This window comes from Barbatula barbatula (assembly GCF_947034865.1).
Source record: "Barbatula barbatula genome assembly, chromosome: 25".
Lineage (NCBI taxonomy): Eukaryota > Metazoa > Chordata > Actinopteri > Cypriniformes > Nemacheilidae > Barbatula > Barbatula barbatula.
Window position 1 is genome coordinate 11,570,086 of NC_136788.1, and position 23,714 is coordinate 11,593,799.

Genomic DNA, 23,714 nt, shown 5'->3' on the forward strand with positions numbered 1-23,714 from the left:
CCTCTCAAACGGATCTTGGAAGAGAGATTTCACCGAGTTAGGGTTGGGTCTTGGAGGAGTAACGTCCGCGCTCGCCATTGTCGTTTAGAAAAAATGGCGCCCCTAGAGCCCAGTCCTTATTTTATCAGGGCTTGGGGCGATAAAATGATCGCCCTTCTTGGATTCTATTTAAGAACGCTGATTGGCTAAATTTTATGTCATACATTCATATCTTAAATTAACTGCTACATAGACCCGCCTCCTTGGGGCGCTTTCTCTATCGCCCCAGAGCTGATGAAGCGGTCAGACAGGCAGAGGAAAGGTTGCAAATATGATTTTGTATCATATTTTACATGTATTACTGGGTGCATTCCATATTTAAAACACACAAATATTGACATACTGATGTTTTTCTCATTATTATTACTATTTTTGTTTTAATTGTTTTAATTTTTTTTTTTGTGGCTTAAGGGGGGCGGCGCCCTAGCGCCCTCTATTGGCCGGCCGCCACTGCTCAGATTGGAAGCGTGTTGCACCAATAAGTTTATATTAGTATAAATAAATATTGAATACAATTGTTATAACCAAACACAGAAAGGAAAGTTAACTTTGGGTCAGCACGTTCACCCAATGAAACCATACATGATGGCTGATCTGTGAGTATCAGGTGTTCTCCTTCTGTCACATTTGTGGTTGTAAATTGTAATGAATGTGCAAACTTATTTTTTGAGTTGACTTAACTTAATGTGAAACTGCTTGTTGAGATTAATGCAATTTGAATGAGTGCCATTTTGTTCTGCTAACTTATAGTGTCTTAAGAGAGTAGACGTTTCCAAATGTTATTTAAGTGTAACTAAACACCAATTATATGAGGTTTAAATGATTTGAATGTGTAGTATGTTTTTTAAATAAGTGAAAATAGAACAAAAAAAGTCTTAAAAGCATTTGTTATACTAATGTAATTTGTCATTTGACTTTTATGTGATGGTTGTTAAAATATTATTTAAGTATTTTCTAAAATAACGTCAGCACTAATTTACTACGAATTCTGCTTTTAAGACTATATAACAAAAACATTTTTCGCTTCTGCAGTACCGCATTTGCCCTCTGGGGGTCAATACGCACAGGTGGGGATTCAGGCTGAAATGTGAAAAAACTCAACGTACGTCGGACGTCGACCTCGTGCAGATGCTGAGAAATATTTCATCATATATACACCAGAAACATCACTCTGAGGTAATCATCTCACAAAACACCAACTATTCATGTATATTCAACAATAATATTCTAAAAAGACATTCCCTTGGCCGTGCAAGCACTGCTCATATTCCACAATCAAAGATTAAAACATGGAAACTACACTCGTGTATCACCAGTGCCGTGTTTCTACAAAGACTGTTTGTGCACATTTAAGTCGTTCAATGCTGAAAAGTATGGAGCGATTTAAGTCTCATTAATTATTCACGCGTAAAACAAGATACACACACATGCGTAAACAGTTTTGCATGAATAAAACCTAATTTACGTGCACATAGAATATATTTACATTTACGAAAAGCCATTCACGTGCGTAGAACAAAACTATTTTCTCACAAAGTACGTTTCGCAAACATACAACTGCACACAAAACTTTCGAAAGGTAAAAATGTACACGTTTGTCTGGTTATGCGAACGTTCAAATCGTGACACACGTGTGTGTGTGTGTGTGTTTTGAGACTCTCCTGGCAACTCAACCCATCCCACTTGGGTTGTCGTACTCTTTAGCCAATCAGATTCAAGCATACCATTCAACCAATCACAACCCGCTGAGGCCGCAGGACTCAAGGAAAACGGCTCTGCGCAACTTTGGTGCAGTTTGGCTAAAATAGAACGGAAATGACGCATCACCCTCACCGCACTTTAAGCACATTACGATCTGTTGGATAAAAGCGTCTGCCAAATGAATAAATGTAAATCACATGAAAAAAAAACGACTTAAAATCTGGACCTTTGGCAGTGAGGGGGGGTTCGTTCGAACCACCCGAACCCCCCCTGCCTACGGGCTTGGATATATAGATATAGATATTTATGCTGACATTTTCAGTTTTCCTGACGAACGGGACACTCTTGTGCCATCTGCTGGACTGTTTAAAAATAAACCTGGTTCACTTTGAATTCTCAAGCCGAAACTATTATACAATACATGGTTCACTTTATTATAACTTTTTTAAACATACAGAGAACTTACATTGGTTTGCATGTACAGTAAGGCCAAGGGTAAATCTGTGTTGTCGTAGAAAAACAAATGTGGATGAAATGCTAAAGATGGGCACAGCGACCAGTTGTTGCTCATGGGAATACTGAAACAATATTAGGAATTGATAGTGATGGGTGGGGTATATGCATGATATAAATGCTTATTGCGTGGCACATTGTACATTACATGTCTTAAGCATATTCAGGGGAAATCAACTGGGAAGGATATAAGCCTGTGTTCAAGTGAGTGCGTGTAATAAATCAGCTCTCCAGCACCTGAACATAAAGCACTTATCGCATCATAAAAATGATAAGACACAAAAGTCCCTCATGCCTACAGTAGCTTGAAAACATTTAAAACTAAATGATTTGACATATCGATGTCCCTTAGAGGTCCTGATGTGGTCCCACTCTTTGCTTGTACGGAGGACTACGTATCTTTCTCGTGGCTGCCTTCACACCATCAGCTTCCTGTCTGGGTGCTCAGAGCGGCCTGCCCTCTGATGTCTCACTTCCAAGTGTTTGCTTTGAACTCGGTCAAAGTGTTGGAGCAGATCACTGTAGTCTATAGGAGGCTGAGCTGTGCGTTTGTCTTTGACAGGTGCTTTTGGTTCTTCTCTGTAAAATGAAGGTGACACTTTAGAACACAGTACGCCTGAGTGGCTGTCCCACTTGAGAAACTGGTACTTACATGGTCCTCATCAGTTCAGGGTTTGGTACGCAGCTGAGTCGATGTGAAAGAAGTTGAAATGCTCGACTCTGAGGAAGCAGCATTAGCAGGCCATACAGAGCTTTGATGAGATAAGGGTTGTGCTCTACATCCAGTAACTGAAGACGGAGGTCTGAATAAAACAAGAGTGTTACAGTGGAGAGATGCGGTGATGATACTCAATGTGAGATTTTTTTACTTGGTGGACGATTGGGACTCACAGGTGAAAATTGGGCTTTCAATGAGCTGCACAAGTTTATCCACCTCCATGAGGAAGTCAACGGTCACCTCAAGATTTCCACTGATTTGTTCAGTCAAAGAATTTGTCACAATCACTGTTTCAGCCATTTATGGCTTTAGTTACGTTTTTAAATATACTTTTTTATTTTAAGTTTCAGAACCGAGCATAACCTTATTTTGTATTATTAACATAATCTTTTTCTGCGTCAAAGAAATTCACATATAAGCAATACAACAGTACTATTTGTACATTTTTATATGATAACCCTGATTTTTATCACACTTCATGAGACTTGTCATGCTGTCTGTCTTTCTCATTGACTTTGTCACTTTCTGAGGTTCTGAAAAGGCCACAATACATCTAGAAATGCTGATTAAAGCACTAATTTGAAATGGTCTCTTAATTTTAACTTAATGTTTCAAAAACGTACACGCATCATATAACATTATGCAGACACTACAGTAAAGGATACAATTTCTGTATGAGGTCATAGGCATGACGATAATTCTGGGTCAGGAAGCAGAGAGACACAGTAGCCACTGGATTGTGACACCAAGAGCGATAAAGGCAACAGAATAGAGCACAGCTTTCCTGAAAGATAAAAAATGTACCTGTCCTCAAGTGAAACTCAACTCTTAAGCTTAAAGACAAAGGTTTTATCTGCGAGTCTTTTTTGGCATTCTTGCAAACAATTATCAAAATGTGTTACCTGTGTGTGCAGGTCTTTGAGCTGATTTCTCAGCTGAAATAGTTCAGCAGAGGTTAGCAGGATAGTGTTGAGCGTCTGCACCATGATGGAGGCGAATTTCAGGTCTTCCTCCTTTAGCAAGATGTCCGCCATGGAGTGGAATATGTTTTCAGCATTCAGGAGGAGACACAGCTGCCTGTGGTAGAAAAATCTCATGCTGGTTACCGAGATTTCTTTTTGAACATGTGCAGCTTTTTTTAATAAAATAAATTAGGGCGGTTTTACCTGATAATAAACACCCCCCTCATTTCTAGAAGTTTTCTTTCTGTACTGAAGCGCTTGAGTAAATTAATCATAAATTTGTAGAAATATGAATTCATGCTTGGGGTCGACGGAGACAAGTCTGCCATCTTAGATTCTGTCAAAAAAAAGCATCATCGTTTATTGAATGTCAATACAACACAAAACGTCAAAGAGGTTCTTGGTCCTTGATACTCACCAATCACCATCTGATGTCCATCTCTGATCCCTCCTGGAATATGAAGCTCTGATTTGGCATCCGAGTTGTCGCATGATCCAGAGGTGTCTGTCTGTCCGGCAGGGGATGATGCGATTTCGGCTAAAACCTCCAAGTCTTTCAAAATCACCTGTGAGAGATTTTGATCTTTACATTTGCTCTGCCCTGTACATTAGCACTGAGAATACTTTGCATTTTCAGTACTTACTTCATCAGACTCATCCGATAGCGTCTTCAGTAACATGGGGAACAAACTGTCGGTGTGCTTGAACATCTGTCATAGAGCAAATTCATCTTTAAATCACATGGAAAAGATGTTCTTTTCTAAATGTAGTGTAACTAATATGAGCATCACCTTGCAGGGCGTCTTGATGTAAAGATGGTAAAGCCACTTTAACACAGCAATGCGAGTCATCATCCCAGTGGACGAATCGTGTAAATGTCTGTCCAGCACCTGCACTATGCCATCCAGATCTAGAGTGACCGCAGACCTGTCAGAACTACAGAACGTAATTCGATCAAAGATCTTGACAGAATCATCTAGTGTTGTCTTATTTATTTATTCAATTTGTTATCATGTTTATTCTGAATATTTCTTTATTAGGTCAAGTCAGTGACAGTAGCCTTAAAATAAGTGGTTTTGTGTTAAATGATGATAGAAATAACTTGTAATAAATGATACAAAATACATTTTGTCAGTATTTTTCGGTGCATACGTTGTTGGCGTGAAGAACGAGATGTTGCTGAAGCCCACCAACTCCTGTGATTCATTTAGGGAATCTAAATTAAAAGACAAGTATTAAAGTTGAATAAATAAAAGCATATTCACTTTATAAGTTACATGCAATTAATAAATTTTATTATACTTGCGTTTAAATACATATATTTAATAGATAAGACGAGGTAGACATACAAAAAGGAAAAGTGTGGATGCATTGGCCGGGAATCGAACCCGGGCCTCCCGCGTGGCAGGCGAGAATTCTACCACTGAACCACCAATGCTTTCCTGATAGCCCTGCTCTGCTAGGGAGGAACATTTCTCTCACCGGAGCAAAGCTTGCTAACCACTGCCCCCTACCTTCCAAAATAAAAACCACATTTGTGATTTACTTACACCTATGTGTCTCTAAGAGGCATTGAAATAGTTTAATTCATGTTTGATAGCCTGGCGGTGTGAAATATCTCCTAGATATAGTAATGTGGTGTCATGGTAGGGCTGGTGAGCTCATGAAAGCATTGGTGGTTCAGTGGTAGAATTCTCGCCTGCCACGCGGGAGGCCCGGGTTCGATTCCCGGCCAATGCATCCATATTTCTTTTCCTTGCCACATAACCGCCACTGAACATAAAACTGGGTGTAAAATATAATATATCATAAAAGACTGACCATTTAGATCTCCCTCTTTTTTAGCTGGTGCTTCATCGCTAGGAGGGGACGATTTGGTCTGTGTATCTTCGTCGTCTTCATCGTCCTCAGGTGTCACAAGCTTCATCAGGCTATGATTGCATGCACTGGCGACCTCTTTTGTACCTGGAGATGTAACATTGAAGAAAAAGCTTTAAATACATTTAGCAGAATGGCACTTTCATGAACAAAACTACATGAAACGTACAAATGACACACATAACATGTAAATGATTCATACTCTTTTTACGGTCATCGTAGGAAAGGCACGGCAACACAGCTGTCAGTATTCCAGAGGAATAAGGCAGAACCACTCTCCCCGCAAGCTGGATAAATTCCCTCATCCATGTCATAGCAGTCAACTGGATAAGATCATTCGCTGGAATAAGAGAGAATGCAAAATACACTTCATGACATGATGATTTAATGTTTTTCTATATGTGACAATATTTGACTTACTGGATTTGGATTCATCAGACACTTGACAGTGGATGACTAAAATGTTGGCCATTTCTGCGAAGTTGACGCTGGACGAATTCTTCTTAATTTCTTTCAGGAATTCCCCCAAAACCACCTCACACCTAATGAACAGAAATACAACGTAGGAACAAACAGAAAAGAGGAAGACATGATAGCGGGTCGGGGAAAATACGAGACGTACATTCGTCTGATTTCTTTGCTGCTGTCTCCGAGAATCTGAAACAGTCCATCCAGAATTTCAGGCAAATAGTCCAAGAGGTTGATATCAGGAACCGACTCCAACACGTGGATCTGGAGCAGAGAGTTAGAAAAGGCATTACTGGATGTTGTATGTAGAATTGTGGCACCTATCAGATCAACTGTAAATGTACGATGTACATTAGGGGTGTGATGAGACAAGACAATCCGACGAGACAATCGAGACAAGATTTTTTGACTTTTTTAAAGAAATCCTCAATGATGAAATATATAGGGAAATCTTTTGTCTCTTATTGACCTTAAAACGAAGAAATGCAGAAAATGTAGGCATAATGAAATCATCCTTCAAATATAAACTGCTGAATTATATTATGCAGTAATAAACAATATGCAAATTAAACACTGAAAAATGTTTATCACAAACTCAACTGACAGGCAGTATTTGCACAAAAATTATGCTTTGTTTTCTTAACGGTTGCAGCTTTTAGTGGAGAGCTGTGGTTGTTTCCTTTATATGCTTTTTGCATAGTACTCATGTTAGCAGAGGTGGTGATCATGTCACTAGGGTTGGGAATCGAAAATCGGAATCGAAAGGCTAAGAATCGGATCCCTCTTATCAATTCATGTGTGCATATTTTCAGAAATGTGCTTGTGTTAACTTGTGATAACCACAAATTGACCATATTTTCTTTATAGTAACTACAGTTTAACCATGGACTGGACCCTCAGCGAGGCAGCGAATGTTGAAACCGTCCGTCCAGCACGTGTTTACACAGAGAAACTGTTGGAAAGAAGTGCTGCGGGATGGTAAATCACATTGTCTTTATGAATGGCCAGGCCGGTCACTGTAGCTCACAGTAGGCACACACTTTGTTCGGTTATTAGCTTGTTCTGTACAGTAATGAAAACAGGTTGCACCACAACAAAATGTGAACTCACACAAATGCTCCCAAATATATTTTGAGGTCGCACAGGTTAAACACAGGGAGCACATGTGACTAAAATGGTCGCAATTTGAGCCCAGCACTCCATCAGGCCAATTGCGTGAAGATATTGTGTTCTCGCGAGAAATATGTCACACCCCTAATTTATGCATCTTAAAGTGCTCAATTTACCCAGGAGATGATGAACTGGCGGGCATACTGGTTGTTCGAGTAAATCCTCTCACGCAACAAGGGAACAAAAGCCACGAGGTCAAATTTGTTACTTTCAGTTACAATGTCCTGAAAAAAAACACACATATTTATTTACTTAAACCACACGTTGTTAAGCCTACATGCATGCAAATCCTAAAGTGAAAGTTCACACAAAAATAAATATTCTGTCATTTTTTATCCCTCTCATCATTTCAAACCTGTATACATTTCTTTCTTCCACAGAACACGGAAGATATTTTGAAAAATGTTGGTAACTGGCCCCCATTCGCTTGCATTGGTTTGGAGTCCAAACAATATAAGTGGATGGGTACCAGTCTCGTGGTTACCAACTTTCTTCAAAATATCTTCTTTCATGTTTCGCACAAGAAAAAGTAATAGAGGTTTGAAATGGCAAGAGGGTGTAATTGACAGAATTTAAAATTTTGGGTGAACTATCACTTTGAAATATCATACCTTAAGAAGCCGATCCAGGAGCTCAGATCCACTCTTGACATTGGGATCTGGATCTGCAGCAAGCTATAGACAACAGATTATTATGTGAGGTTTAAAAAGGAATTATTTACAAAACAATATTGTATGTGGGAAGAATAAATGATGCTGTTTTGAATGACGATAACCAATATACAAAATACCAAATGCATGAACAGGTTAGATAGAAATAAAATACCATATATGATTATGGATACATAGATAATGACTCAAGTTTACCTTGCTTAGTCCATCGAACAGCACATTGAAATGAGGCAGCACTGCCCCCCTCGCAACCTTCACTATATTATAAAGGGCCTCACACGCGTAATACCGCAGGCGGCTGTCGGAGTCATTGAAGCACGTAAGAACCGGATCAATGAGTTCTTTAAGGTACAGTCCAGAATCCTGAGAAAGACAAAATGAAACATGAGATAAACAATCAAAGTGTTACTGCTTTGCAAACACAAAGTAACACTGAATCAAAGGCATTAAAATCTGTATGTAACAGACATACAGTTCACATACTTTTCCCAGGGCTATAGAGCACGCGGCCAACCCGATGAGACCGCCCTTTCTGCTGTGAGGGTGCTGGGAGAGTGCAAACTCTGTGGCCAAAATCTGGATGATATGTCGGATCTGCGCAGAGTTGTTCTGGGCTACAAATTCTCGTACGAGCCTGGTTAAACAATAAGATGGAGCAATGCATTTTTTTAAATGAAGAAAATTGCACATTGGAGATCACTGGACTATGGGCTATTGATCATAAAATGACTAATGGGGTCATGTGGCATGTCAGATGATCTGCCCTGCTCTAGAGCCAAGTCACAAATACCACAACTACTATTATTTGCATGCAGATTACTGCCAGTGTCATAAAATGGGAATAATTGACTGTGACAACTATTTTGCCTTATAAAACATAATCTCGGTTTGAAGAATAATAGATTATGGCTTACTTTTCAATTTCAAGAGCTGCCACCTTCCTCTTCTCGTACAACTTGTCGTTGAGAGCGCGCACAATGTTTGGAGTTAAGGGAGTAAAATCCTTTTCTGTGTTCATCTTGTTAAGCTATTTCACACAGATCAGTCCTATAAATCGTCAACCTTGACCTTTGAAAGTAGCTACGCGAATTTTCCAGATAAAGGGAAGCAGTCAAATGACAGTTATTAATGTATCAGGGATGTATTAAGGTTTCATCCACAAGCGACCGATCATCATTCGCTCGTGTTCAACAGACAGGACTACGCACTAAAATGTGCTTACACACGGCAGGATTTCATTATATACTAAACTTATAAAATAACTCGACCTGCGGTTTGCGACACTGAACGCGACGGATGAGAGCGCTTGTAAAATAAAGCCATACAGCGCTTCTCAATCCAACACTTGTATTTAACTTAATAATTTACAGTAAGCGATCGAAAAAAACGAGATGACATCCGTTGAGATCCAAATTCCTCGTAAGCTTTCCTAGCGAGAGATGACAGTGGCGCATCGCAATGTTTTCAAGGCATAAAAAGGGCTGAAGCCGCCATATGTCCCGGCTCACATGACTTCCTACAAACGTCGGTGGCTGCCAATCGAGCGCCGATCATTAGAATTGTTTTGATCACGTCATAAGTCACGTGTTCTACCAACAGACGCCTGTTCGCGTCTGCTCGACTGTCGTGATGCGCAGATTGGTCGGGGTTCGCCATCAAGTACCGCGAGATCTCTGAGCGCGGTTCTAAATCTCGCGGTGTTTTGATGTCATGCACCGCACGCACCTGTCGAATAACTGTAGGAGGAAGTCAACAAGAGATAAAACTGAATTTAAAAACAATTATGTTTTCTTCCAATATGAAAGCACAAAGGACTTGTAAAATTTGCTCTGCTTTTAAGCTTTTCAACCTATTTAATTTGTATTTTTTTTATATTTGTGTCACTCCCTCTCCTGTTTTTTGTTTTGTTTTATTATTATTCTTTATTTTTTTCGAGCCACGGTAATGTTTTATTTTCTCTCTTTTCATTAATCAAAGTGTTTCTTTAAGTTAAGTTTCTGTTGTAACATTGTTTTGTGTTAACAAAATGTTCAATAAAGCATTTAAAAAAATAATAAAAATATAAAAATAACACTGTAGGAGGAAGAAATTAAGTTATTCGGTTTAAACAGGTTTATTTCTCAAAGAAAAAAATACTGATCTGTACTTGAATGTCATCGCTGCCAGAAAGTTGAGCATTTAACTTAACATCTGCTTGGTTGTAAAGGTGAGAGTTCTCTCAGCAGGTGTCACTCATCAAATCAATTTTGCCTCTGAAGTATTTAATCCATATTTACTTTTTACACAATCCCTTCACGTAAAGACTACACACTACTTACACTAACGGTTGATATTTATATATACTGAGTAAAATAAGTTTAAATAAAAGTGTCAATATTAGTCCAGGCCAACACAAATGGCACGCTGTCACAACGCAAAGGTGTGAGCTCGCGTGCAATTTTGCGGTAGAATTAAGCGTTATGTGAAAAATAAAATGTGTATTTTTACAGACACAGATGTTTCCGCATCTTATAACTTTACTATGGGCTGCTGAAAGCGTTCTCGGTAAGCAGGATTTGTGTAATGTCACTAAAGTAACTACAAAGAGATTGAATGAACATTTTGAAGTTTAAACAGGTGAGTGCGATGTTGCACGGTGTACCGACCCGAGCACGTGCGTTTCGTCGTGGGGAAAATGTAAATGCGCAGTTGGATACTTTGGAGATTTCTGCGACCAGGGTAATGCAGTGATGCATGGGATACAATTATTTAAATTAGTCTAATAATTAAAACATGATTTTTTTATTTTTTGAAGTTGCAACAATGAATGTAACGTGTGGAAAAGACTACATTTCCATACTAGTGGATGAAGAGTTTTTCAAATACTACAATGTGGGAGTCGAGTCTCTTCATTTAACTAACACCAGCTGTCGTGGATACCGAGAGGAGATCTCTGGATCAACCTATTTCATACTGCATACACCAATGGACCAGTACACTGCATGTGGGGGTAAACCTGTGCGGGTGAGTCTTCCCTTTTTCCATTTAAGTGCATGCACAATAGATGCCTGTTTTGCTTAACCTATTGCTATTATTAACAGAAGAACATAACACACATTGTGTACACCTTAACCCTGATGTCTGATCCACCTACCTATGGAAAAATTGTGAGATATCCAGTTGTACACATCGAGTACAAATGTGTCTATCCGTACATCCGCAGACTCAGCTTGGCATTTCCCATCTTGTCTTTCTCCAGGTACCACACTTATGTTAAGTGATACTAACTGTAGTTGGATTGGGCGTGACCTGTTATTCCCTAGAATTCCTAAAAAGCTAGTTTATCCAAAAATAAATTATTTCCTTAATTCCTATTATTCCAAACCTGTATGACTTCCCGTCTGCATAACACAAAGATATTTTGAAGAAGGCTGGTAGCCAGTGGACGGACCCCTTTGACTTCCACTGAATTGACAACCAAAATCCTTTGTGTTCACAAAAGAGCGTTTTTCATCAAACACATTTTTATTTTTGTGTAAACTCTCATTTCTTATGGAATGGCATTTTTACTTTTCATTAAAAATATAATTTTCAATAGCTACAATGACCATTTACTTTTTTTAATCGTATGTTATATTTTATGTTTGACCTGTTTGTTGGTTTTAAGCGAAAGAATGTTTAAAATTGACGCGGTGGATGCCAAAGTGGAGATGAGTTTGTTCAAAGATCACACGTACAGCGAGGCCTTCACCAGTGCACCTACTATTAAGCTCCGTGATCAAGTCTACGTCCAGATTCAAGTCACTGAACCAGAAGACTTCTTCGATCTGAAAGTGAACGAGTGTTGGGCCACCCAGTCGGCTCAACCTAATGATAAGTCAGGATTCACCCATATACTGCTTTTAAATGGGTAAGTTTTAACCTGGAACCGTAAGAATTCCTCCTACCATTTTGTAAATGTTAAATCCAGCTGACACATTTGAATTTCAAGTTGACCGTCGTTTCTTTTGTTCCATTTTCTTTTTATCGTCTCTAAGGTGTATAGATGACAATACGACTACATTTGTAAACGGTACATCACACTATGCTGGGAGAAACGGTGAGGGGTCAACCGTCCGTTATTCATTTGATATGTTTAGTTTTGTAAACGGACCACACGGTTTCTACCTGCACTGCACCGTGCACCTCTGTACACCAGAAGATGGCGCATCATGTACTCCTGTAAGCATTTTCCAGACCAGTTCCTTTTCACAAATAACATGATGCTCGTCTTCTGTTATAACTATATATATATATATATATATATATATATATATATATATATATATTATCTTTTGCATTCTTAACTTGATCACCTTTTTTAGGAATGTAAATCTATAGCCAAAAGAGATGTTTTGGATGAACCGGCTCAGGGCCTCCTGTCATATGGACCAATCAAACGTGAGCTACCTGAGAGACCTGTGACAAGTAAGTTAACAAGTTTCATGAAGTGCATTTAAATCTATACAGCTTCAACTTTATGAATCGTGTGTTATTTTAGATCTCATGGTATTGATTCTTCCATTTGGAGTGATCTGGGCTTTGGGCATCTTCCTTCTCATCCTGATCAGCGTTGCTAAAGCTGGAACTAGACGACACATGACGAACAGTTAAATAAATTAACTCCGTTTCAGCCCGGTGGTTGGGTTAAATACAGAAGCTTCTGTTTGAGTTAATGTGCACTGTATGTGTTTTGCGAAGCACAATTTATGATCAACTCGAATAAGTGATTCCTGAGATAGACATGACGTTTCAAAGGACTGCTCATTATTTTCTGTGATACAGTCATAAATACAGCTGTGTACAGTACTGAATATGAACAACAGGTGGCAGTGAGCACTAGTACAAACACATTTGCTAAAAAACTAATTTCTTTCTTTAAATAAACACATTTCAACACCCTTCTCTTTGACCTTTATTGTGTATGTGTGCATATTAGTGATTTATAAAGTGATTAATGTTACACATCTATAATAATCGCACACGTTTATAGTGGGCAGAGGCTTCGGGTGCGGCCGCGTGCTGCATATCAGCAAGAGCTCCTCGTGAGGTTTCTTATTAGGTGCCTTGCGTAAGATTCAATTGAGGTTCTCCTTTTACCGGACACGCCGACCGGTCAACGGCATATTCAGCTAGTTTTAACCGAGCGACACGGAAATCGACACAACGCGATGCAACATCAACAAGTATTGTGTTTACTGTTTATAGTAGCTAGATAGCCGCAGTTCAGGCCAACTTCAACTGCGGAGTTTACACGCTTTTACACCACTGGAGACCTTCTCGAGAAAACATCACATTTTGCCGGATATTTAAAGTTGTGATCGGCTGGATGAAAACTGTGGACGGGCTGAATTTACTGTAAACTATGTAACGGATTAAGAAAAAATTAAGTTGCTCGATTTGTGGATCCGAGGAGAACAAGGACCGTGTTTTGGCGATTCAATCTCAGGTTGCGGTTTGGTTTAGGACACACACTGTTGAGGTTAGGAGAAGCTAGGGTGTTTAGAACAGCAGCGGAGTTGGTGTGCAGCTGTCCCGGGCGCGGAGAGATGTCAGTCCGCATCACGCGACGGTCACTGAGACCCGTTACTACGGTTTTGATCTTGATGTTTGTCAATATTGCTGGAACAGCTGCTGAGGATGAGGATTTCAACGCAGAGGTTTGTGCGAGAAATATTTAAATATATAAATACATTTTTATAGCTATTCTGTTTACATTATGTATATAGTGTGTGTAATTTGCATATATGCATATATGAAGAGTTTGGTTGTGTTTATTTTCATGATTTTTAATTGTGCGTTCCAATAACATCAATCAAACTGCAGTGCAGTTGTTTTAATTTAATTTAACAATAAAACACAACAAAAACATGATATTTGAAAAAAATATGAGTTATCTCATATTGCAACCGAACTCTTCATTTCTCTTTGTTGTGGATTGTGCCATAGAAAAGTGACTTTTAAGCAACTGCCGTTAGTATTTATTTTCATACTTAAAGTCCACAGTGAAAGCAAAATTACGTTTTTTTTCCTCTGATTAAAAATAAAGAATTTAGTTGTCAAGTATAATGAAAAACTTATTGTTGTACAGTCTGCCAGAATGCACTTCTCCAGAATACAGACACAATGCAATACTTAATGCAAGGGACAGGCAATATCAACTTCTAACAAATATTATTTTATACTTAATGCATATTCAAGAATTTTTTTATTTTAGTACAGTTAATTTAGTATTTAATTCAATGCACAGAGTATATCATTTTAATAACAGTAAAGAACGAATTAAATAGTAAACGAAGGTTTATTGTTAATGTTTGAAGTATTGTTACAAGTACTAATAAGATTAAGTAAACAAAATAATGTAAATTATTCAAAATTATTAATTACTTTTAGCAGATCTTAAATAAACATTTGGTGCTCTACAAAGAGCAATTTCCAGGTTTGTTCTTTATTTACCTAAACATCAGGTGAACACATCCACAGGTCATAACAACTGAAGGAAGATTCAGCTCATTTCTGTTCACAAACTCTGAGTTAAACATTCTAGGTATGGTTAATGTGTAATCCAAATACTTTTTCTTACATTCAGGTTCTGTACTTTTTCCTACTGCAACTTACTTGTATACTATGACAAAGCAGCTAGTCTTTTCAAAACATTGTCCCAAGATGTGACAATTGTGTCTTCAATACTTTTTCTCTTTGGGTTATATGATCTGTCCTTTTCTATATACTACTCAGCAACTCACAGTTTCAAAAAATGTTTCACTTTTTGCGTCTCTTTTTTTTTTTAAAGTCCTGGCTGAGGACGTATGGCTATTTGTCCCAGGCGAGCAGACAAATGTCTACCATGCAGTCAGCTCAGATCCTCTCTAGTGCCATTAAAGATATGCAGCGCTTTTATGGCCTGGAGGTGACCGGACAAATGGACTCAGGAACTCTGAAGTATGATTTCCTCTGGTACACCCTCTTATTCTACTGACCATAGAACAATAACAGCTATATTTGTTTTGATTTGTTTATAAGAGTTAAGTTTGTATGAGGCAATGGAAAGACCTGCGATCAGTTACTGTCTTAGAGTTGCGTAACTGGGTCAAAGGCACTTTATCTGTAACGTGTAACTATTCTGGTAGAATTTTGGTTTTGCTTAACTGTATAATAAGAGAATTTTGAAGCAATGACATGATGGTAAAACATGTTAATATTCCTGTTTTCAGAGCTATGCGAAGACCTCGCTGTGGAGTGCCTGATCGTTTTGAGGAGTTAACCGAAGGAGCATCACGACGCAAACGTTACGCCCTTACCGGCCACAAGTGGGATGAGGAAAAGCTCACCTACAGGTGACTGTAAAGGGATACTTCACCCAAAAATGAAAAATTGTGTCATCATTTACTCACCTTCGAGTTGTTCCAAATATATGTATACATTTCTTTGTTCTGATAAAGGCAGAGAAAGATATTTGGAAGAATGCTCATGACCACACAGATTTTGACCACCATAGTAGAAAAAATTATGTCAGAAAATGTTTTGGGTGATGTATTCCTTTAACCTGATAACAGTACAAGTAGACTTTTATCAGGTTACTGTTAGAGTATCAAATGTTGTGATAACCAGAAACTAACAAAAATATTATTTTGTTTGTTCTCTGCCTTCTTTAGTATTCAGAACCACTCACCAAAGGTTGGCCGGGAGCAGACGTACGAGGCTATTCGCAGAGCATTTCAGGTTTGGCAGAAAGTTATGCCTCTGCGGTTTGAAGAGGTCCCATACCACGAGATAAAAAACGGAAGCGAAGGACCTGACATAATACTACTGTTTGCATCTGGATATCATGGCGATATGTCTCTCTTCGATGGGGAAGGAGGTTCTCTGGCACATGCTTTTTTCCCTGGTCCTGGAATGGGAGGCGACACACATTTCGACACAGATGAACCATGGACCCTAAACCAACCGGACGGCTCTGGTGTGAACAGTTTCTGTTTTTTGCATGCCTTTTACTATACTATTGTAATAAAAACATATCGCTTCATCATGTAAGGACTTTATACATTTCTGAAGACACATTGTTATAGACAAACGGGTGGTTTCCCGGACAGGGACTGGACTAGTCCCAGACTAAAATAATTGTAATAGCTGTCCAAACTGAAAACAGTCTAGATGACTTTGTGCTTTCTCAAAATAAAAGTTGTGTATGTCTATGTTTCTTGTAAGACATGTTTGTTCAAACTACTTTTGCATTAAAATTTAGGCCTAGTCCTGGTTTAAGATTATCCCAGTTCGGGAAACCCCCCATAGTGTTTATTTTTCCGCAAAGAATCCATTAGCATAGATGTTTAAATCTCTCAAAATGATCTGGCTGTTGATCAAAGTTGGTCTCTAAATGTTTTGGAGAGGGGGGGTTTGGTAATCTTGTAATATCGTGTTTCACTCTGTGGGTTCAGGAGTTGACTTGTTTCTGGTCGCCGTTCATGAGTTGGGCCATGCGTTGGGGTTGGAACACTCCGGTGACCCTTCGGCCATCATGGCACCATTTTACCAATGGATGGACACCAAAGACTTCTCATTGGCTGAGGATGATGTCAATGGTATTCACCAAATCTATGGTGAGCTCACTTATACTGATCATTTTGCATGGCTACAATTGACCTTGTAGTCCACATGCTCCATCTCTGTGTCTATTATATCCAAGTTACATTAGCTAAGTGTGAATGTATGGTTTTGAACATATAGGACCTCCAGAGATTGTCACCACTCAAGCAATAACCACCACAACCCTTTCTACAACCACTGCTGAACCCACCACCACGGTGGCCCATGTGAGAACAACCAGACCGTCAATGCGCCCCACCAAACCATGGGTCCCTCCGGTCAACCCCACCAGGAGGACTTACAGACCCCAGCCGACAGTACGATCAGATCAGGATGCACCTGACATCTGCGAGGGGGACTTTGACACGGTCACAATGCTACGAGGGGAGATGTTTGTCTTTAAGGTGAGGAGTTATCTGTAATGAGACTTGGTTATTAATGGTTCGGTTGGAATAAAAATTAATGTTCTTTATTAAAAGAGGCACCAGAGCCATATCCAGGGGCTAAAAAAATATCAAGACTTTTGTATTAAAGAATAGTTCATCTTCACAATGAGAAGTCTGTCATCATTTAATTACCCTGTTGTCATTTTAAACCTGTGTGATTTTCTTTCTTCTGCAAAACACAAAAGAAGATATTTAGAAAAATGTCGGTAACCGAAAACAGCACCCACTGACTTCTATTGTAATGTACAAAACCAATGCAACTCAATCGGGACCAACGGTTTTTGAAGCTGAACTATTCCTTAAAGCTCTCGCTAAACCTAACATCCTAGCAAACAGCTAGAACACCATAACAACCACAACAATTTAGCAACTGGATAGCAATGAAGCGTGCCAGACTGTTTGGCACTCAAGGCAGCTAGCACTTTTTTCTTTTGAAAATGTGAGGGTCTAGTTAAAATTTTAAGATCATCTTTAAGCTTTATTACAAACGTTTTGCCTAGTTTGTTTAGTTCCTGTATGCATCTTTTGTTGTTTTTGGTAATCATGTGGTTCCTAACTTAAAAAGATAAGAATAGATCTCCAATGTCTTACTGTGGTATGGTTAGATAAAGATTTATTACGTTGTTTGTCTTTGGCAGGGTCGTTGGTTCTGGAGGGTTAGGAGGAACCGCGTTCTGGATAATTACCCGATGCCTATATCTTTCTTCTGGATGGGGCTTCCTGAGGACATAGATGCTGCATACGAACGGCACGATGGGAAATTTGTATTCTTTAAAGGTCTGCATCTTATTCCAGAACCGTCAATGAAAAGTGTAACTAGAAATCTCGGTATCAAAGTGAAACAGTGTGACATCTTAAAGTGACGAGAATGCAAAAATCGTTGAATATTTCACAGATAGCAATCCACTTCTCTTTTAAACAAAAGGTTTCATTGCTATAACAACATCTTGAAGTTAAATTATGTCACTCGTGAAACACTCAAGGAGGGGGAAGGAGAGTCTGGCAGTATTGCGTCAGCTTCGGCTCCAGATGCTTGCTGATCTGGTTTCATTTTGAAAGGAGAATCCTGGAGCCGGGAAGGTGTAGCGGGAAGAGCATCAGCTTTTGTGCGACAGCTCGTGGATCATTTCGAGACTTCGAGTTAGTCATGCAAATTTGCAAGAATCCAGATTTCACTTTTTGCATTCATATGAGGAGTTGCTTTCATGTCACACAATGCCGTCTTCTGTGCAGTCTCCCTAGCTGAATAGAAATCTCTGTGATATCATCTCTCAGCCATGCAACCCCTCCTGTTATGTTTCTCCTTCTAATGTGGCTTTTTGTCAGTCCTCTCTTTGTGTTTTGTATCACTCCTGCAGGAAATAAATACTGGATTTTCAGAGAGGCAGACTTGGAGCCTGGATACCCCCAGGACTTGTTTCGTTATGGTCAGGGAATGCCTGATAGAGTGGACGCGGCTGTTTGGTGGGAACCATCTGGCTATACATACTACTTCAGAGGAGACAGGTAAACACTGGATAAGGCCGGATATGTCAGGGGGGTAAGGGGATAGTTCACCCAAAAATGAAACACTTTTCATGGTTTATTCATCCTGATGTCATTCCATACCTGTTAAGAACACAAAAGAAGATATTTTAAAGAGCGCTGGTTGCCAAACAACATGTACCCCAATTAAATTCCATCGTATGAATGCAAAACCACTCAGAAATTTCTTAAAATATCTTATTTTTTCCCCACAGAACAAAGAGTCATATACAGGTTTTTTGAACGGCATGAGAGTTAATAAAAGATGTTTTTTATTGTATTTTTTTTGTAGTTATTGGCGGTTTAGTGAAGAATCCCGTGCTGTGGATAAAGACTACCCCAAACCAGTGAGTGTGTGGGGGGCTGTTCCTGGCTCGCTGAAAGGGGTGTTTCTCAGCGATGATGGAGGTGAGTCAGGCTAAGAGGACTGGTGCCCAGGAAAATATTATGGCTAAATTCGAGAAAGAAAAAAAAAGTCTATTAATCTAGGGCTGAGAGGGAAAGTGTGAGCTCATTGCTTAAAAACTGGGGTGCAATAAGGCATTTGACCTGAAAATGTGCTGATGGGCTTAAATCTTGGGTAATTAAACGTTTTGATGATGATTCATGTGACCATAAATTTCCAGATCTATTCATTTGTTTGGAAGCAATGGAATATTTTATGTTGTGTTACTCACTAGAGTATTTATTATATTAAATGAATTACAATGGTATTGGTTTACAATAAGGGCTCTGTACTGGAACAATCTTTTATGATCCCAAATATGTGATTGTTACAAGATAACAATTGCTGCAAACATATTGTTGTTAATTTATAAAAATACTAGTTACTAGTACTGTTAGTCCAAATAAGTAAAAACTTGACTTGCCAAAAATAATAAATGCTGTAAACAGATTGATCATTGCTAAACATTTATGTTGGCACATAAAACCTTCGGAGGATCTATCGCCAGAAATGCAATTTAATATACGTAACTACAACCCGAATTCCGGAAAAGTTGGGAGGTTTTTAAAATTTGTATAAAAAGAAAACTAGGAAGGAATTTCAAATCACATGAACCAATATTTTATTCACAATAGAACATAGATAACACAGCAAATGTTTAAACTGAGAAATCTTACACTTTAATCCACTAAATTAGCTAATTTAAAATGTAATGCCTGCTACAAAAGTTGGGACGGGGTCAACAAATGGCTTAAATCTGTGATAGACTGCGTAAAAAGATTGTGGAATACTTTAAAAACAATATTTCTCAACCTCAAATTGCAAAGGCTTTGCAAATCTCATCATCTACAGTGCATAACATCATCAAAAGATTCAGGGAAACTGGAGACATCTCTTTGCGTAAGGGACAAGGCCGGAGACCTTTATTGGATGCCCATGGTCTTCAGGCCCTCAGACGACACTGCATCACTAATGGACATGATTGTATCAATGACATTATTACCAATTAATATTTGTATTACCTTAGAATGAGCCTTTTCTGTCTATATACACCAATGGTCCCATTACATGGAATTCGCCATGTTGTTTCTAAAGTAGCCCTAAACGGACAAACTGCTCTACAGAGCGTTTTTTCACAAATATGTTACCTCCTTTGGCAAAGAAGCGAAAATGTGACAACGTCTTAGTCCTTTATGAACCTATGTGGTGCTTCGAAAGGGAGGGGTAGAGTGAGCCGTTGGTTGCAATTCACAGCCTCACCGCTAGATGCCGCTAAATTTTATACACTGGACTTTTAAATGTTACTTTAATACTAAAATCCATCAATTTTTTTCCCACACAGCGTACACTTACTTCTACAAAAACACCAAATACTGGAGATTTGATAACAGGCAAATGAAAGTAGACTCTGGATATCCCAGGTCGATCCTTAACGATTTCATGGGCTGCCGAGTGCACTTTGAAGTGGAACCAGAAGTAAAACCTGACCATAGGCAGCCAGACACCAAAAACAAAGATCAAGACTCCGATGACTACAAAAGCGATGACGACGATGATGACTCTAAGGACAAAAATGACGATGAGAAAGAGGAGGTAGACGTTGTTCTGAGGGTGAATAACACCGACGAGCACATCATGACGCTCATCTTGGTGACTGTGCCTTTGGTGCTGGTGCTGTGCATTCTGGGAGTTATATATGTCATCATCACCACGCTTCAGAAAAAAGAGACACCGAAAGTGTTAGTGCACTGCAAAAGATCCCTGCAGCAATGGGTCTGATGTTCGATGACACGCGTAAGGTCTTTGAAACATAGTGTGCGATCTCAATGTGAGTATGAAGAAACGTTACTTCAGAGATTCATTCGGCCAAAAATGACGGCACTTGTCAGGTTAGATTCCAGTTAGGATTTAAACTAGCTGACTAAAAGGAAGACGCCTACGTAGGTAGTAAGCAGCTAGGCAGCTCACTAGTCTTGGCGACAGAGCCACGTTCACTGCCCTATATTATGCACATATGATTTTTAAGAGATGTCTTGTCATTTATGGTGCTTGAACCCAAAACTTTATTGTTTAACTAAAATTTGCACTTTCGATAGTATTCCGATTTGTTAAGTTGTCACGTCGTGGTTCTTCTGTGTTGTGTTTGATTTATGTGTTTTCCTCTTGAGCCCATATGTTTTTCTCTGTGGGAATCTTTGGATGTATTAGAAAAAAGCATAGTTCAGCGAATTTCTTTCATATCCTCTCTAATTTCAATGCCGAGGACGTGCAGACAGTAGAGGGTTAAAAGAAAAGCGAGGCTTAATAAATTGTCTTGCACATATTGTAGAGGGTTTAAATGGTGTCTTCCCTGTGGAGCCCGGCCTGGCTTACATTACACAGATGTTGCTGATTTTCGACTTCTTCATGTTGAGAAGAAATAAGAGGGGGATGGGGGCTTGAGCCAGCCAGCATTTCCTCTGCTTGAGTTCCATTGAGCCTGCCAAGCAAAGGAGGAGGGGGGATAAATCGAAGGCGTGGCTTTACTGTCATCGTGACCTACATTAGTCTTCCCCCCCAAAGACAAGTTTCTCTTCCTAGGGGACTTTACTTTGTTTCACGAACTTTCAACAGCAATCTCCCCCAACTCTGAAGTCTTTGTTTATGAGAAACATTCCTGACTTTGGGATTTTGTCCATCAGTGCCTTTCAAGGGTGCCTCAATAGTGCCACTACACAGTGTTGAAAATGTACTGCTTAGTTTTCACTCACCATGAGCCCAAGGCTTTTCCTAGCATTCGAACAAACTTTGTGCGGTTTCAACTATGTTATTCTGTGTCGAAGTCTACACTTTGCTTTAAATGGGATAGTTAATCCAAAAACAGTCCGTTATTTATTCGTCCGTGTCTTTCCAACACAAGTTTAGTTTCTTCCCCAGAAGAAATAGTCATACAGGTTTTAAAAGACGACATGTTTAAACTTGAGGTGAACTATTTCTTTAACATTTCAAACCTGTGTATTATGTCAATATGAATGTGTTTGTTTTGTTTGAATTGTTGAGAGTTACGAGACTCCGACAACCATCAATTGTGTTTTATTTGATTTCAGATATGCGTGTCGTGTTATTAACAATCGAGTGAATCATGCGGGGCATGTATTGCTTTTGTCCACAGATATTATCGAGTATGTAGCCTGCTCACAATAAAATGGAGTATACAGATGTCATCATCCATTTTATTTTGAACTTCCTCTGCTGATTTTGCACTTCCTTTTGTTTTGGTTTGAGTACAATAACACCTTAAAATGAATAGCTAGCAGTTCTGTTGTAAGCATGTCGCTTATGTTATCATAGAGCCGAACACAAGGCTTTTCATGCAATTGTGCTGAAGGTATTAAATGAAATAGAAGGTGATGGGTCCATTTTATGAATAAGAAAATATCTTTTTAAAAGACCAGGTTAATACACTTATAACTTGCAAAGGGTTTAGTCATATTATATTTTGCTGGCAAAAAATGAACTACTTGAGATGCTTTTCAAATCTATATGGTGGTCATGCTATGCAATAAACACTAAAATCTACTCGGACCTTCTTAAAGGAACAGTTCACCCAATAATGAAAATTGTGTCATCCTTTACTCACCCTCGAGTTGTTCCAAATATGTAAACATTGTTTTATGTTCTGATGAACACAGAAAAAGATATTTGAATGCTTGTAGCCAAACAGTTCTTGGCCACCACTCTACCATTTCTTCTAAATATCCTCTTTGTGTTCAACCGAACAAACATTTATCAAGCAATTTTTCCGACTTTGGTAGTCAATGGTGCCCAGAATTGTTTGGTTACAAGCATTCTCCCAATTATCTTTCTCTTTGTTCATCTTAACAAATACATTTATAATGATGTTGAACAACTCGAGGATGGGTAAATTATGATGACAGAATTTTCATTTTAGTGTGAACTGTTCCTTTAAATTTACTCATGGGCAATATTCATTCCATCACAATTGGTTATAATAACCAAACAATGAAGTGACGCCCATGCATTTCTTATTTTAATTCTCAAAACATACTCGCAGGAACCACCCTCCCTTCACTCCATTGTATCCTGTTAAAAGATAAGATAAACACTTTTGCAGTTCGTCCAATCACATGGCCTGAGGGAGTCGATACGCTATACACTTTGGGGGTTTACCTGAGATCAGTTTTTGTTTCGCTTAAAATGGTCGTAGTTTGTGCTTGTAATGCAGTAGCTTGCCCTTGATCAGGTGTATCGACCCTTTACTCGTTCACATCTTATCCTGCCTTTATCTTATTACCGGATCTCCTGTCGCTTATCTGCTCAGACCTCTGCTCAGCCATGCCACTGGTTTCTGAAAGCGACGGGTTAGATGTGGTAACCCTCAAAAGTCAAAGAATCACAATGAAACAATGTTACTTGTTAGGTTTTATGCATGAAGAATACAGCGTTCCTCTTTTTGAGGAGCACGATATAAATAGGACAGCATTTCAGAAAGCTTAAAGTAGCTTCCCCTTCATTTCTCCTGTCATGTTTGATTAGTCAATTACACGGATCCCTAATCGTACGGGTTTGTTTGTG

General features: G+C 39.0%; 3 protein-coding genes across 10 annotated transcripts; 2 read left to right on the top strand and 1 right to left on the bottom strand.

Moving 5' to 3' along the window:
* Positions 1–2,108: 2,108 nt before the first annotated feature.
* Positions 2,109–9,753, bottom strand: LOC306890051 (protein VAC14 homolog). Of its 3 annotated transcripts, none has more exons than XM_079449519.1 (19): positions 9,035–9,753; positions 8,604–8,754; positions 8,316–8,483; positions 8,061–8,123; positions 7,566–7,673; positions 6,434–6,543; positions 6,232–6,353; positions 6,014–6,151; positions 5,755–5,898; positions 5,086–5,149; positions 4,725–4,869; positions 4,578–4,643; positions 4,352–4,499; positions 4,138–4,270; positions 3,874–4,048; positions 3,637–3,755; positions 3,145–3,224; positions 2,906–3,056; positions 2,109–2,832 (listed from the first exon to the last, which is right to left on the bottom strand). In XM_079449519.1, the coding sequence occupies exons 1-19, from the start codon at positions 9,136–9,138 to the stop codon at positions 2,670–2,672; spliced, it is 2,352 nt and encodes a 783-aa protein (XP_079305645.1). In that variant the 5' UTR covers positions 9,139–9,753; the 3' UTR covers positions 2,109–2,669. The 3 variants fall into 3 exon arrangements, with proteins under 3 accessions (XP_079305645.1, XP_079305644.1, XP_079305646.1); XM_079449518.1 differs by having other exon boundaries at positions 2,153–2,832; positions 5,059–5,149; positions 9,035–9,658; XM_079449520.1 differs by having other exon boundaries at positions 2,153–2,832; positions 5,059–5,149; positions 6,434–6,468; positions 9,035–9,277.
* Positions 9,754–10,350: 597 nt separating this feature from the next.
* Positions 10,351–13,236, top strand: zpd (zona pellucida glycoprotein d). 6 transcript variants are annotated; one of them, XM_079449524.1, is made up of 10 exons: positions 10,351–10,539; positions 10,610–10,664; positions 10,737–10,838; positions 10,915–11,123; positions 11,201–11,358; positions 11,767–12,009; positions 12,137–12,198; positions 12,298–12,320; positions 12,464–12,566; positions 12,640–13,042. In XM_079449524.1, the coding sequence occupies exons 1-10, from the start codon at positions 10,516–10,518 to the stop codon at positions 12,750–12,752; spliced, it is 1,092 nt and encodes a 363-aa protein (XP_079305650.1). In that variant the 5' UTR covers positions 10,351–10,515; the 3' UTR covers positions 12,753–13,042. The 6 variants fall into 6 exon arrangements, with proteins under 6 accessions (XP_079305650.1, XP_079305648.1, XP_079305653.1 ...); XM_079449525.1 differs by having other exon boundaries at positions 10,411–10,539; positions 10,616–10,664; XM_079449522.1 differs by having other exon boundaries at positions 12,137–12,320; positions 12,640–13,236.
* On the top strand, positions 13,137–22,528 carry mmp15a (matrix metallopeptidase 15a). Its single transcript, XM_079449521.1, has 10 exons — positions 13,137–13,798; positions 14,932–15,080; positions 15,353–15,475; positions 15,794–16,098; positions 16,577–16,738; positions 16,866–17,128; positions 17,809–17,947; positions 18,529–18,676; positions 18,987–19,102; positions 20,482–22,528. Exons 1-10 carry the CDS (start codon positions 13,688–13,690, stop codon positions 20,916–20,918), a joined length of 1,953 nt encoding a protein of 650 aa, XP_079305647.1. The 5' UTR covers positions 13,137–13,687; the 3' UTR covers positions 20,919–22,528.
* The last annotated feature ends 1,186 nt before the right edge of the window (positions 22,529–23,714 follow it).

Excerpts from the sequence above, each read along its gene's own strand:
- LOC306890051 (XM_079449518.1), bottom strand. The coding sequence starts at position 9,138 with ATGAACACAGAAAAGGATTTTACTCCCTTAACTCCAAACATTGTGCGC. Across the intron at positions 7,674-8,060 it reads TCCTGGATCGGCTTCTTAAG|GACATTGTAACTGAAAGTAA; the intron begins GTATGATATTTC and ends GTTTTTTTTCAG. Across the intron at positions 5,150-5,754 it reads AAAAGAGGGAGATCTAAATG|ATTCCCTAAATGAATCACAG; the intron begins GTCAGTCTTTTA and ends CTTTTAATTTAG.
- zpd (XM_079449522.1), top strand. The coding sequence starts at position 10,516 with ATGGCACGCTGTCACAACGCAAAG. Across the intron at positions 10,540-10,609 it reads CACGCTGTCACAACGCAAAG|ACACAGATGTTTCCGCATCT; the intron begins GTGTGAGCTCGC and ends GTATTTTTACAG. Across the intron at positions 11,124-11,200 it reads GTGGGGGTAAACCTGTGCGG|AAGAACATAACACACATTGT; the intron begins GTGAGTCTTCCC and ends TATTATTAACAG.
- mmp15a (XM_079449521.1), top strand. The coding sequence starts at position 13,688 with ATGTCAGTCCGCATCACGCGACGGTCACTGAGACCCGTTACTACGGTT. Across the intron at positions 16,739-16,865 it reads TGGTATTCACCAAATCTATG|GACCTCCAGAGATTGTCACC; the intron begins GTGAGCTCACTT and ends TTGAACATATAG. Across the intron at positions 18,677-18,986 it reads TACTACTTCAGAGGAGACAG|TTATTGGCGGTTTAGTGAAG; the intron begins GTAAACACTGGA and ends TTTTTTTTGTAG.